Below are 14,447 nucleotides of genomic sequence, written 5' to 3' on the forward strand. Positions count from 1 at the left end.
GCTGATCTCTTTTCCCAAGGGAAAGCCTTTTGGGAAACTTTTTCTCTCTCAAAGACTGTTGTGTTAAATAAGATTTTGGTTCCCAAAACAAGGACACAGATGTTCTGAGAGTGTTTTTCTCTTGTCCCACCAATGAGATGAGGGAGGTGTTGTTCCTTGTACCAGTCAGGTTAACCTGTATCAGAACACCTCATAAAAAGGGCTGAAAACCACAAAATAAAGGCTTCTCCCTCCTGAAAATAAACTTCAGCTGCTGCTTGTCACTGAACCCTTGCTTCATACTGCGTGTCCACTAGCGACACTTCAGTACCTTGGTCTTGTTTAAAAGCCTTCACAAGACACATGAAGTCTTTCCAAGAACACACTTCTTGCCAAGTTATTCACAGGTTATTCAGCCATGCCACCAGCACCTCTGCTTTATAAATATCAATGGACTCTGTTTTGCATGAGCCTGAAGCTCTGTGTATTTCCACCTGCAGCCCATAAGCAGTTGGGGTGAGCAGGCTCCTGCACCCATGCCATCCCCTCTAGCACCCTCTGCTCCACGTCCAGTCTTGCCCTGGGATGCTGAGCTGCCCTGTCCCAGGCATTACACAGAGCATGAGCTGCCCCAGCAGCCAGATCATCTCTTGGCCAGAAGGAGTCACAGTCCCCTCTTTGCTGACAATGAGCTGGGACCAACATATCTAGAGCTTGCTGAGCAGAAGCCCCTCACTCCTCCACAAGCCCACCATCCTGCTCCCTGGGTGGAGAAGGAGAGCCCCACTATCTGGAGTGCAGGGGCAGCTTGAGGTGGGACTTCAGTCCCAGGGCTTTGTCCACCACCTCTGGAGGCTGCAGGACGTGCCACTGGGCGAGGGGTCGGCGTGGGTTGGACAGCATGTCAGACCAGTGCCGCAGCTGGTTGCCTGTGGCTCGGCAGCCCAGGAAGAGTTTGCCAATGGGCTCATTCTTGGTCACTTTGTCATGATCCCAGACAGAGATGACCACGTCCACATTCTGGGGGAGACACAAGAAAGAGGGTCAGTGGGAAAGGATTTGCTGCAGTGGGAACCTGCTCAGCCCTGGGCACTTCAGGGAAACCCACCTGGATCTGACTGAAAGGCACCTCAAATACAAACACCTCATTGAAGTAAGGGCTTAAGGTGTTTTTCTTCACACTTGTCCTTTTTTTCTTCCATTTCTTCCTGTTCAATATGAGATGCACCTTGACAAAAGGATCTGAAGAGAGAGAGGGCACACCTGGAACAAGGGACAGTTTTTGACCGAAGAACTCAGGCACAGAAATGTTTTCCTGAGCCATTCCCAAGGAGACCATGGCATCCCACTTGTCACTCCTCATGGTAAGACAGCCACCTCTGAACTCGCTTCCTCCTGCCAAGCTCCCTGTACAATCCAGCCATGACATCTTCTCCTGGGAGATACCTCCAGCACTGCCCAAAGTTGGAGTATCTGTGCTGAGGGAGACTGGGAGTCAGCCAAGGACTGAATATGGTGGTGGCAGCAGGAAGCAGGTCTTAAAACCAGGAGTTTTCAAGTCTTTGTGGCTCTTGGTGCCACCACTGAGGCCTGGGCAGGAGTAGGAAGTTCTGAGAACAAGCAGCCCCCACTGACCTGAGAGTCCATTAGAGTCCATCTGCTTCAACTGCTTGGCTTCAAGGATGAGCACCGTCAGCTTGCCAGTGCTGGGGACGTAGCGCAGTGAGAAGCAGATCTCACCCAGATGCTCTTCCTGATGGAGAGATGCCAGTAATTAGTACCAGGCAGAGGAGCCAGTTCACCTGAGGCTGGAGCACCAGGCTGGCCCCATGTTTCCCGAGTCTTCCTCACGCTCATCCTTGCCCCTAAGGGCTTGCTTCTTGGGGTGGTGGCAAGCCAAGCAAGAGCACATCCCTCCCAGCAGAGCTTCCCACCCAGCAGGACCAACCTCCACTTTACTGGCCACCTCCAGGTCACTCCACTGCTCGATGACATGCTGCAGGTTGATGTTGGCCAGGGGCAACCGGACCTCACCAATGATGTCATGCTTGGAAAAGCGGTTGAAGTCATAGATCTGCATCACCAGTGTGGATTCAGACACCTCAGCCTGGGGTACCTGCAGGGGAGGACCCAAAAGCCTGGACTCACTCCTCAATGGCAGCCTTGCCCCATGAGAGTATTCCTCTCTCACATTTCCCAGTCCTGATTGCACAAGCTTCACCCTGTCTGGAGAGGTTTTTGCCCAGGGAGCAGTGTCTATGCAACACTCTTAATGGGACCAAAAAAAAACTCACTGGCTTTGGTTTGTACCTGGAAAGTGAAGCTCTCGTTGAAGATGGGGTTCAGGGTCTTGCGGTAAACCTTGGTCTCATATCTCTTCTTCATATTGGATGTTAGGTAGACAATCACATATGGATCAGATGTGCCTCCGCTGTCCATGGCCTTCAGCTCAACTGCCTGCTTCACACCAACCTTCAGCTGGAGAGGAGTGAGGCACAGGGTCACCAGCTGCAGGAGGATGAGGTCAGGCAGCTGGGGGCTCAGTGGGAAGTGAGTGCAACAGTGAGGAATGCCTTCACACCACACAGGCATGAGAGCTGGTGGGCTGCAGGCAGGTGGGAGAGGGTATATCCACCTTGGTGGGCAGCAAAGAGTGACCATGCAAGAGCATGGCTTTTTCCCTGCTGTGCCATGGCCATGAGCATCCCCACCTCCTGTATGCGGAAATTGTACTCCAGGGAGTACTGCAGCTTTCCTCGCCGCTTCTGCTCTACTTCCCACTCAAAGTCTTCCATCTCAGGCTGGACCTGTGGCAGACAGCAACACTACCCTCAGGGTGCACTCAGCCATGTCCCTGCCATGCCATGCTCCCACCATCCCTGGGGCTGGGCAGTGCAGCAGCAAACCCCTCAGGGAGGAGGGAGGTGGGATTGAGGAGAAGGCAGGACGCACAAGGTTGGTCGTGGTGGAGTTGCTGATGGCGCACAAGCCAATTCTCTCTTTCTTCTTGGTCTTCTTCTTGCTACAGCAGCACTTGGTGATGTAGATGAGGAAGAGAAGGAGGAGAATGGCCCCTGCCACAGTCATGGTGATGAGCACCCATTTGGGTACTGGTGTGATATGCAGGGAGCAGAGTTGGATAGAAGAGTTAAAACCAAGCAAAACACACAGAGCACATTGAAACCCCTTCCTGGTGCTTCAGCATCAAGGAATTGCACTTTCAAAATTGCCCCTAGAATCATGGACAGGCCCCATGCAGGGAGACTGTGGTTCCATTCCCCAAATGGGTAGCAAAGATACCCTCTGCTCCTGAAGCAGTGTATTCTGCACTCTGCAGTAATCCCACCCTGATGGAGCCCATTAGAAAATGGAATTTGAAGGGAGGGTGAAGTGAATACACAGCCTCGGGGTCCAGCAGCCCCACCAGGTAATGCTGCCTGAGGGAGGAGGGTAAGAGATGCTGTACTCACATGGGATCCAGCTAAGCCAGCTGTCCAGGGAGCCCGGCCAAGCCGTGGTGGTGATGCTGGTGTGTGGGGAGGCCGTAGTCCTGCCTTTCCTGGCTGCCACTGCCATGGCTAATCAGGGGTGACCTGGGAGCACAGGCAAAATTAACAGGGTGGGGATTTCCTCTCTGATAGCACATGTGCTGCCGGTAGCCCAGGGCTCTAATGAGAACAAACACAATTAAAATACAGAGCCCAGAGTAAGCGATTAGAGCTTGGCCACACTGACAGGGAGAAGTAAAATGGAGCGGGAGGGAGCCGCTGGCAGGGAGGGCTCTGCGCCAGCCGACCCCTCCCATACAGCCTTCTCCTTCAAATCCTTGCCAGTCTGCCTGCTGGAAGGGTGAGAGACTGGGGGGTCCAGGGAGTTTTGAGAAGTGGATTCACTTGGCTGTAGGGGACAAAAACCAAGAGATGTTTTGTGCTGCCTCCTTCCTGGCCAGGCAGAGTGAGCTGAAGGGTTTTCTCAGCTCCAGGAAAGCCCCATCATCAGCTAACACCCCTTTTTGGCTATTTTCCCTCCTGTGGCAGGGCTGAGGAGCAGTAAGGTTGGCTCCTGGGCTTACAACAGGGCTGGTGCCCTCGTTGCCGGTGGCAGTGCTGCCACCAGGCTGGGGCCACACCGGCACGGAAACTTTCCGTGAGCTCGGTCTGTGCACATGGCAACGCTGACACAGCCTGAGGGAAGGCTTCAAATTTAAAGCAGGATGGTTTTACAGCGTTGCTTTCCCCATGGCAAAGCTTTTATTCTAGTACCAACACTTCCTCATAGGCAGATTCCTTTCGCGTCATGGGGACAGGTGTGCCCGGAGCCGTGAGCGGCTCTGCAGCCACCAGGGCACGGGTGGCAGCCAGCCCCGATGCCCGGGCTGGCAGCTACGTGCCTGGTGCTGCCCCAGCCTCCTGGCCTGCCTTCCAGGGGGTCCCTGCTCAAGCAGCCAGCTCCACCTCGCTCTGCCTGCGCTCTGCCCACGCTCTGCCCATCCCAAGGTACTCCTTGCATGGGGACCTTCCCGGGGAGGAGGAAACCATGTCCGTGTTTCCCTTTGCTGAGCCCGCGAAGCCAGCAAGAGCCCTTTATTTTTCCAGCGGTGTGCTTTGCTGCATGTGGGCATAGGGCTGGAGACACGTGGGAATCGCTGTCATCCCTGCGGCGTCATTGCTGGGACAATGAGGTGCAGGTTAAATGACCTGTCCAGGGCTGCCTGGGACTTCTCTGTCATTGAACACCCGAAGCATCACTCAGGCATTTTAGAGTGCCAGGCCGCAGCTTTGGAGTGAAGGGTGGACAGGACAGCACAGGCGAGCAGGCACCCACACAGCACAAAATTAGGAATATCAGAACTTTTTGCCTGCCACAGGCAGTGTCACATTAGTTTAACATTGATCCTGGTTTAAAAAAACCTTTTTCCCAACCCTGAAGAATGAACTGAGCCACCACTTTGGGAGCGATGGGGACAGCCCTGCACATGGGCAGTCCGGCACAGGAGGCATAGCCTCAGTGGGCAGTCTGTTGGGACCATCAAGGATCCATGTTCCTGGAAAAGGGGCTAGAGGAACCCCGACTCTTGCTCCCACCTGACTGGGTTCCCAAACCCAGACTTACCGACAAGCATCCTTCCCAGAGTCAGTCAAGCCCTCCCTGCTGCACGGGTTCCAGTCAAGCCACCGCGTGTGGCAGGGGCATGCTGAGGGCTGAGATGGGACCCCACTGGGCACGCAGCTGAGGGTGCAGAAGGGATGGTGGCTGCACTGCACAGCCGAAACAGGAAAGTCTGCTTTGCCAGCTCAGGAACCGGGTGGCCCCAGCAGCTCCACCGGCCCCACCTCGCTGCTGACCCAAGCAATGTTCATGCAGGCAAAAAGCCAGCGGGGAACTCCCTGCTGGGCCAGGAAACAAAACTTGCCCTCCTGCCTGCAAAAAAGCTGGAGGGCATTGCTGCCCAGCTCCATGCACTGGGAAATTCACTTCTCCAAGTTATCCCTGCAGTGATGCTGGGCTGGACTGTGTGGCTGCAAGCACTTAGCACAAGGGAATGGACACTTTCAAGGGGATGGGTGCATGACTGCATCCATTCCTGGTGAGTTCTGGACTTAGGAAGCCCAGTTCCTTGGCCCACAGGGCAGGCACTGTGTGAGGGCCTGCAAAACAAGTGTGTGGATGAACAGGAGTGCTCTGCTGCAACACAGCAGGGAGGACAGACAGGACAAGGGGATACAGATTGGGTGGTTTCATCCTCCAGCGCCAACAGAAGCACCAGGCACACAGCCAGGAGCAATTTCACAGGCTTCCATTGCATTAAATTTATGCTTGTAAACTTCTTCCCTTGCTGCCAATTCAGCAAAGTCTGCCCCAAACCTGCCTTATCACCACGTAAATTTAGGGTGGCGAAGCAGAAGCAGCAAGCAATACTGCAAAACTTCCAGTGTCTAATGGCCGATGTAGTGATGGGAGGAGATGCCCCAGAAACCAGACCTGTCCCAGCTCTGTTCTCAGGTCACTGCCTTAACACCCTGACTCACCAGTCCTTCCAGATTTTCACATGGCCACCAAGGTGTTGCCACAGAAGGTGCCTAGCCACAGGAGAGGGGCTAGGGCTGCCCCTCAGCCACCCAAAAAACAGCCACACTCACAAGGGCCTTGCACTCCTGCTGCTCAGAGAAGCACCATCTCCAGAAGCAGGAGATGCAGGAATGATGATGCAGGAATGATGCTGCAGCAACCCTCTAGGGGAACCTTTTGCTCTAAACTGGAAGTCCCAAGGGATGCACAAGAGAAATGCATTATGGGGATGGAGGAATAGGGAATATTAAAATCCACCAGGGAAAGGGTGTCTGCATAAGCACACTAAAAACTGAGCATATAAGTAGCCTTTTCAATGGGTTGTTTGCTAGTTGTTTGACAGCTAAAAGAGAAGAGATTCAGATCTTAGGAAGAAATTCTTTAATCAGAAGGTAATGAGGCACTGGAACACATTGCCCAGAGAAGTTGTGGCCTCATCCCTGGAAGAGTTGAAGGCCAGGTTGGACTTGGGGCCCTGAGCAAGCTGATCTGGTGCATGGCATCCCTGCCCATGGTGGAAGGGATTGGAACCAGATGATCTTTAAGACCCTTCCAACCAAAATTATTCTATGATTCTATGATCTCAGTAAGACCAAGCTACACAGGACCCTGGTGGCTTCCCATATTTTGGGAGGAAATTTGGTGATCCTGGTGATAGCCTGGTGTCATGCACGGGGACAACTGCTTGGCCTTAGTGCAGGTGACTTTGATCTCCATTGGCAGGAGCAAGGCTGGGCAGGTTGCAGCAGTGGACCTTGTTCCAGGAGCGGGGCAAGGGAAAAGCTGCAGGATGGTCCTCTGTCAGCCCCCCTCCCCTCACCCTCCTGTGTCAGCCCCCCTCCCCTCACCCTCCTGTGTCAGCCCTCCTCCCCTCACCCTCCCCACATCCCTGACAGTCACACTCTAGGACAGAAAAGGGGTGTTGAACTATCCTGGTACCATGAGCCCACACAGGGCTGGGTGCCACACAGCCTATGCAGAAGAGGAAAATCCTAGCCCCAAAATCCACCCTGCTCAGGACAGCATGTGAGACGGCTTCCAGAAAAGAAGGGAAAAGAGACCCAAAACCATTACAGTAAAATTGCAAACGCGCTTGACCCAGCCACGCTCTGAATCTGCCTTTGCTCCCCGCATCCCTGCACACCCTGCGCGTCACTCCGGACCAGATACCCCTATTTTTTTCGGTCAAAAATACAACCATTCAGGGGCTGGGAACTGAGAGGACTACAGACAAGCTATAAATACTCCAGGTGCAGAAATCAGAAATCACGGCTTGTGGACAGCGATCTGAGCACAAGCGCCGAGGGGGCTCCGGAAGCAGGAACGTCTCCAGGGGTGACCGCCAGGGTGACCGCGGCTGTGTCCGAAGGCAGGCGCAGGTGACCGTGATCCTGTGCAGTGCCAGCTGGGAAATGCAGTCTGGCCCGGGCACGACGCCAACCAGCCGGCTGCCTACAAATCCCAGAGCGCCGGGAAGCGGAGCTGCGCCCCGTCCCGGCTCCTGCCGGCTTCCTGCAGCGCGGGCAGGGGGAAATATAAACAGCAGCGCCCTGGGCAGGGCTGGGATGCTGCCGCTGGACAGGCTGTGCCGGGGAGCAGAGGCAGCGCTCGGGGTGAGTTTGGGCTTTTCTGTCTAGCAGAACCCCGTGTGTGTGCAGAGGGTAACATCTGCTCCCTGCTCGGCAGGAAGGAAGAGCTGTGGGGACCAGCAGCACCCGCCTGGAATGTTTTCCTGGGGTCCCGCAGCGAGACGTGTGCCCGTGCAGATCCGTATGCGAACAGCACTGCGGGTTACTGGGGCAGGGAGATGGAAAGGAGAAGTCGGGCTTGGTTTGCAGTGCTGGAAGAGTGAAGCAGGAATCGGAGGTGGATTCTCCCATCAGGAAGGGCTGCTCAGCTCCGTTGCTTCCTTGCATTTAATTTTGACTTTCAGAGAATACTTGGCCGAGATAGTCAGAGGAAAGCTCCTGCCTGCGCAGCTGGGGGTGTTGGCCACCCTCTCTGGGAGGAGACCCCTTCCCAGCATGGGGCATGGGCTGCAGGAAGAAGAGAGATGCTCAGAATCGCCTGGCTTTCCAGGCAGCCCTGGCTGGGGGTGCAGGAAAGTCCTGGTGCAGGACTTTCTACTCCTCGGGCAGTCGGGGAGTGCACATGCAAGCACTCAGCCCCCGTGGCAAGGCTGGCATCAGCCAAGTGTGTTGCCTACTGGCCCAGGCAACATTTTGCAGTCCCTGAACAATAGACGTTAATTAAATAAAACTGGGGCAAAAGACAGGTCTCTGTGGAGACCCTGACTTGTCCTTTACCCTGCACGTTGGCTTTGCTCTTTCCTTGCACAGGCCCCCAGCACAGTAATCAGGTAGGGCCTGGCTAGCTCACAGGGCTGTGGAGGGGCAGACCAGCTCCATCACAGGGGTCTCAGCCTTTATCCAAGCCCTCACCACACACTTCTACTTACTCTGGCCTTTTACAGCTGAAAATGAGTTGCTGTTGCAGTGAACTTCATTTGTAGATACAAATTCACCATTCAAGCAAAAGTGGCAAGAAAGGCAACATGGATGTGAGCTAGAAACCTACCTATAAGCTCTAACCTATTTTCACTTTTAAAGACAGCCTTATTTTGCTTGGAAAAGAGCTCCACAACAGTTTTCAGCAGTTCCATACAGAGAAAAATACTCTTTGAGAAAAACTAAAGTAAAAATAAAGGCATGATCTATGTTTGAAAAGACACTTTTCCATCACATTTAATTGGAACTATCAGAACAGCTTTTCTCAGAGAAAAGCTGCTGTCAGCAGAAACAAGATCATTTGGGCTGCTGTACATGGAGTGTAGGATGTTTCCTGTATCCTTTCCACTCTTCTCCCTCTCTAGATTGACTATAGGTTGATTATATTATAATCTGTCAGTTTAATTTTGTATTTTCTCTTAAAGGCTGAGAGTTGAAGATGGCAGAGCCTGAAAGCACAGTCATAAACATCAATGTAAAACAGGTAAAAGGCTGTTCATTACAAAACACACATCCTGTATGTCCAAACCAAGTTTTGAAATGCCACCACAGAAGACAGCACACCACAACTCAGAACTGTGGTGGCCAGAATTGCTCCTGCCTGGGTTTCAGCAGAAGTGGCTGTCCCAGGGCTGCTGGGCAGCTGGTCCCAGTGAAGTCCATGTGATTTCCAGTTGCGTGGACTGGGCAGGTACATTTCCTCACACTTATGTTTTAGAGCAGCCAGGGAGAAAACAGCATCTTCTCTACATACACAAAGACTTTATTCAGCTGTCCAGAACAGACACAAACAAGGGGTAATACCACCAGTATGTGCAGAGAAACCCAGCAAAAACAGATGACTGTTGTGCTCACAAACAACAAAATTATGAAGCAATCTCCTCTGTGTGAGCTGTCTTTGGAGCATGTGGCACTTATCAGACAGGTTAGGGTTTCACAACTACCAGCCCCATCCTTGGTGGCCTGAAGATGAAGACTGGGTGTGGTACCTCTGGCATCAGGAACTGTGACACAGGGGTGACACCGCCAGCACCAAAACCTACCAGTCTGGTTGGTGCCCCCTGCTCACCCCACCTCCACAAGCTCCTTCTCTGCTGTCCCCTGATTCCTCTTTCCTCCCTGTCCTGCAGAAAGACCCCAGCACAGCACTGGTCATTGCTGTGACCACCAGAGCCATCTTCAACCTGGAGGAGGAGCACAAGCTCTACCTGGAGAAGGGCAAGGAGGAGTACACAAGGCACCAGCAGGTCAACCAGGACAAGCCCCTGCCACCAGGAACAGCCTTTGCCTTCATCCAGGTGAGCCCCACACCTGGCTAGGGGCACCTGCAGACACTCGCAGGATGGGGTGAGAGCCCAGCTTTCCCAGCTTTAAGTCTCAAATCCCATCATGGGATGTAGTTGTGCCTGTCCTGATCTCTTGGCCTCATTGCAGGACATTGAAACATGTGCTCTTGACCAGTCCATCTCCCCCCTGGCTTTTCCAGGATGGTTGCCTTGTCTGGCTCTTCATAGCATGCCAGCCTTGCCATAGCTGACAGATGCAGCACAAACCACTAACCTTAACTGTAAAAGAGCCCCTGCAAACGTACTGCAGTCATGCCTCTTTAGAAGAGTCTCGTCTCCTCACAGGCAGTGCAGTATGTTAACAAGAAGATCCTGGAGAGCAACCCAGCAGAGAGGAACCTCTTTGACATCCTGGTGCTCTCCAACAACAGCCCAGAGAGTGGCGTGCGCATCATCAACAGCGCCAAGCACTACGGTAAGGGGGACCCATCCCTGGCAGTGCCTGATTCCCCTGGGAGGCTGCAGAGCACATCAGGCACCACAGTGGATCATCAGTGGTAAACAGAGCTGGGGGCTACAAGGGGAAGGGGGAATGGGTTCTCTTGGATCCCAGCTCCCTTCAGCCTTATCTTTCACAGCAGGAAGTCTGGCAGCATTTTGCACAGCCTGGACATGTTCAGGCAGGTACTGAAAATAAAAAAAAGTTGTTTTAAAAAAACACCCTAAATCCCAGAGTGCTGTCAGGAGGAATGCTTATTTAAGGGAGAGATGGAGGGAATATTTAACTGCACCCTGCAGTTTTATAGGTGCAACAACAGGTCAAGAAGATGCAGCAAGAACACAGACAAGTTCCCCACACACCACTGGGAAATTCATTGCCCTGAGCTCTTGCAGCAAAGCACACCGAGACCCGGGGAGGGAGGGGCTGTGAGGAGGAAGTTGTTCCATAAGACTTCATTCACATCCCTTGTCCTGAAGGCCTGGAGATCTCCAAGTTCTGCTTTGTCAGTGATGAGGACTCCACACAGTACCTGAAGTCGCACGGCGTCAAGTTGTTCCTCTCAGCTGACAGGACAGACGTCTGCAATGCCCTCCGGAGAGGTGCGTTCCCCACTCCATCCCATGACCCCAAACCACATTTTTTCCAAGCAGCTCAGTACCAAGAGACAACACCAGAGCCTGTGGTTTCACACAGACAAGGGGTAAATGGTGCACTGATTACCAGTACAGTCCTGAACAGTTCAATCTCCTCTTCTGTCCTTACCAGTAGCCTGCAAACAAGACCAGGCTAGCTCAGATGCCCTCACAAGTCACTGAGTGCATTATGCATCATTCTGGATGCAGCTCTGCCATGAGCTGGTCATTCCCTGCCTGACATTTAAGCCTTTCTAACCAAAGATGCAATTCAATTCATCAATGAGATGAATCAGTGATTCCCAGGACTTTGTGAAGATACCACAGAAATTTGCTGTCTTGGTACATGTAGAGCTACTGTGTGCTCAGTGATAGATATAAGCATGTGACCTCAATCAGAGGGAGTGGAGTCTCCCCAACTCCTCTAATGGAGTTAATCACCTTCTTATTAATTCACTTGGGTATGAGCACATCAGCTGGCCACTGTCCTTCAAGGTCAGGAGCAAGCCATCCACAGCCTGGACTTTCCTTCACTACACAACACATTCCTGGAACCTCCTTGAGAGAATCATTGCCCTGACAGATGTCTCCCATCTGGGAGTCTGGGTCCACATATGAGGGTGGGCAGGGAGCAGCTTGTAGGAAGAGACTGTAATTAAGCCAATTACCGCAATCAATGGAGATGCCAGCCCATATTATTCACACCACAGAGTGCTAAATCTGGGCACTAAAGATTGAGGCTTGGCAGAGTGAGCAAGCACCAGGAGGAGGGCTGCTCATGCCTTGACAACCACCCACCATCTCTTACCACACTTCAGTATCTCCCCAGACCTCGGTTTCTGATCAGCAGCACTTTCTCAGGGGATAACACATGGAAAGGCTGGGCTGACTCACCCAGAAAGCTCCCTGACTTGGAGGCCCTGGCCTGGTGATGTGGGACAGGGCTGCAGCAGATGTGTGGGAGCAGCTGGCCATGCACAAGCCGCCCCAGGGAGGGGTGTCTCTGCTGACCCCCCCTTGCTCTGTCTCACAGGGGTCTCAGCAGCGCTTGTCTTCCAGCAAGAGGTACAGGCCCCCAGCACTCCACTCCGCGTGGTGTTTGACGGGGATGCCGTGCTCTTCTCCGACGAGACAGACCAGATCTTCCAGGAGCAGGGCCTGGAGGGGGCAGTGCAGTACGAGCGGGCGATGGAGGCCATCCCCATAGGAGAGGTGAGCATGCCACCTCGCTTCCACGGGCACCCACAGGCTCTGCCGTCTCTCCTGCTAGGGCTTTGGCATGAGCAGTCAAAAAAGCAGAAATCCTTACAGATTCCCTATGCATCCACTACTCAGTCCCTAGTGTGGGCCTGATCTGGAGTCTCACTGGAAATGGATCTGTGTTGTAGTGCATCTAAAAATCTTGGTACCTCCCAAGGGTAAAACCCACCTCTGGTTTGTGTAATGTTAGTGCCTACCTGAGAACCTTCTTTCCCTTCCCCCTTCCCATTGGCTGTGACCTCCCTGCATCCCCTAATCACCCCTGCCCCCAGGTATAAGAGATAAGACCCAGGGCATTTTGGTCTCTCTCTTGCCCCGGATGGACGACAGACAATAAACCCAGGATTATTCCAGCAAGTTTGAGCCTCCTGTGTCTAGATACTTTGAGTCCGTGTTGTATCCACTCCAGGACCCTCTCTGCCGCCTGTGCCCTGAGACGAGCAGGCTCTTACCACAGGGGGTGGGACAGAGGGGTCCCATCGGGGAGTAGGATGACAACAGATCTGTTATCTCCTATAGGTAAGCCCTAAATATCTAGGATTGTGGCTAATTCCAACACCACCTCTTGTAGGCTGTGACCTCTTGCTGTCCAAGTCCCTGCAAGAGTCAGACCCAGAGGCACTGCTTGCTGGAATGTACCTTGCTGGTTGCTTTGGGATTAGGATGAGCATCACAAGGCTCACCTTCCTCCTAGGGACTGCAGTGCACAGCCCCAGTCCCAGCATTGCCTGCAGCCCACAGGCATTGTGTGCTCTGCAGAGCCCTGAGAAAGCCTGGAAGAGGAACAAGTGCCTTGTACAGGCAGAGCAGGTGTTTCCTTATTTCCCACTCACTCCCAACTGTCTTGCTGTGCTTCCAGGGTCCCCTGAAGGCTTTTGCCATGCACCTCGGGAAGATGCGTAAGAAGTTCGGCCAGGAAAAATCCCCCATCCGCACCTACCTGGTGACAGCCCGCAGCGGCCGGGACATGGGCATCCGAGCCATCAAGACACTCCGGGAATGGGGTCTGCCCATCGACGAGGCTTTCTTCATGGATGGGGCTCCCAAGGGTCCCATCCTCGCCCAGATCCAGCCTCATATTTTCTTTGATGATGGGCTTCATAACATCCAAGGGGCTCAAAATGTGGGGGTACCCTCTGCCTGGGTCCCGTCCTGCTGCTGATGGGCCGCAGGCCAGCAGTCCTCCCTCCCAGCAACACAGGGGACTAGGTCAGTTGGAGGCAAAACTTCTGGTGGAGAAGGAAAGATCTCCTAAGATGCATCAAGCAAATCTCAGGGAAAGGGGATGAGAGCATGGACTCCCGTGCAAAGCTTGATGCGTATTTCTGCTCCTGATAAGAGGTCCTCTACGTCTTAGGATAAAGCCAAAAGACACAACTGTTCCAGTACGGGAGGACACCTTTGCTGTGACACTGGGGACTACACCTACTGCTATGTAGGACCTGGGGACTTTTCTCAAAGAAATAAGTGAAGCTAATGCCACACACATGAGCTGAAGGAAGCAAGGAAAAAAATGCTAGTTTTGGTTGTGCTCAGGCAGTCTCCAAGATGGAGCAACACAGGAAGGACATCAGCCTGTTGAGCCAAATCCAGAGGAGGCCAACCAAGATGATTAAAGGGATAGAGCACTTCTCCTGTGAGAAAGGGCTGAGAGAATTGGGATTGTTCAGCCTGGAAAAGAGGAGGCTTCAGGGTGACCTAACTGTGGCCTTCCAGGACCTGAAGGGAGCCTACAGGAAAGATGGAGAGGGACTGTTTACAAGAGCATGTAGTGATAGGACAAGGGGGAATGGCTTCAAACTGAACAAAGGCAAGTTTAGATTAGATATCAGGAAGACATTCTTTACTGTGTGGGCACTGAGGCACTGGAATAGGTTTCCCAGGGAAGTTGTGGATGCCCCATCCCTGGGAGTGTTAAAGGTCAGGTTGGATGGAGCTCTGAGTAATCTGGTGCAGTGAAAGTGTCCCTGCTCACACCAGGGTGGCTGGAACTGGATGATCTTTAAGGTCTCTTCCAATCCAAACCATTCTATGATTCTATGATTTATTCCTAGGATCTCTGCCTAAAGGGAGCCTGTTGCTTTCCTGCCTCACCAGACACACTCCTCTCAGTTACTTAGTTCCTGAGGAGACTGATGTGCTAGTGAGTGCTACAGGCAGCCCCAGATGAACTCAGAAGAAGAAGAAAAACTTCAAAACTGTAAAGGACCTA

General features: G+C 53.1%; 2 protein-coding genes across 2 annotated transcripts; one reads left to right on the forward strand and one right to left on the reverse strand.

Moving 5' to 3' along the window:
- Nucleotides 1-348: 348 nt before the first annotated feature.
- On the reverse strand, nucleotides 349-5,485 carry SYT8 (synaptotagmin 8). The gene is made up of 9 exons (XM_015632270.2): nucleotides 5,092-5,485; nucleotides 3,450-3,572; nucleotides 2,932-3,089; nucleotides 2,691-2,786; nucleotides 2,290-2,457; nucleotides 1,928-2,095; nucleotides 1,615-1,732; nucleotides 1,088-1,221; nucleotides 349-999 (listed from the first exon to the last, which is right to left on the reverse strand). The coding sequence occupies exons 2-9, from the start codon at nucleotides 3,553-3,555 to the stop codon at nucleotides 766-768; spliced, it is 1,182 nt and encodes a 393-aa protein (XP_015487756.1). The 5' UTR covers nucleotides 3,556-3,572; nucleotides 5,092-5,485; the 3' UTR covers nucleotides 349-765.
- A 2,020-nt stretch (nucleotides 5,486-7,505) lies between these two features.
- Nucleotides 7,506-13,956, forward strand: LOC107206435 (cytosolic 5'-nucleotidase 1A-like). Its single transcript, XM_015632271.3, has 7 exons — nucleotides 7,506-7,661; nucleotides 8,981-9,039; nucleotides 9,686-9,853; nucleotides 10,187-10,316; nucleotides 10,820-10,942; nucleotides 12,009-12,187; nucleotides 13,095-13,956. The coding sequence occupies exons 2-7, from the start codon at nucleotides 8,995-8,997 to the stop codon at nucleotides 13,395-13,397; spliced, it is 948 nt and encodes a 315-aa protein (XP_015487757.1). The 5' UTR covers nucleotides 7,506-7,661; nucleotides 8,981-8,994; the 3' UTR covers nucleotides 13,398-13,956.
- Nucleotides 13,957-14,447: the final 491 nt, after the last annotated feature.

Source organism: Parus major, chromosome 5 (assembly GCF_001522545.3).
Source record: "Parus major isolate Abel chromosome 5, Parus_major1.1, whole genome shotgun sequence".
NCBI classification, from domain to species: Eukaryota; Metazoa; Chordata; class Aves; order Passeriformes; family Paridae; genus Parus; species Parus major.

What these genes read in the sequence shown, in the direction of transcription:
- SYT8 (XM_015632270.2), bottom strand. Translation starts at nt 3,555, where the DNA reads ATGGCAGTGGCAGCCAGGAAAGGCAGGACTACGGCCTCCCCACACACC. An exon ending in ACGAGAGCTTCACTTTCCAG is followed by an intron (nt 2,096 to 2,289) that starts GTACAAACCAAA and finishes CCTCCCCTGCAG; the next exon opens with GTACCCCAGGCTGAGGTGTC. An exon ending in GGACTCTAATGGACTCTCAG is followed by an intron (nt 1,222 to 1,614) that starts GTCAGTGGGGGC and finishes CTCTCTCTTCAG; the next exon opens with ATCCTTTTGTCAAGGTGCAT.
- LOC107206435 (XM_015632271.3), top strand. Translation starts at nt 8,995, where the DNA reads ATGGCAGAGCCTGAAAGCACAGTCATAAACATCAATGTAAAACAG. An exon ending in TAAACATCAATGTAAAACAG is followed by an intron (nt 9,040 to 9,685) that starts GTAAAAGGCTGT and finishes CCTGTCCTGCAG; the next exon opens with AAAGACCCCAGCACAGCACT. An exon ending in CAGCCTTTGCCTTCATCCAG is followed by an intron (nt 9,854 to 10,186) that starts GTGAGCCCCACA and finishes GTCTCCTCACAG; the next exon opens with GCAGTGCAGTATGTTAACAA.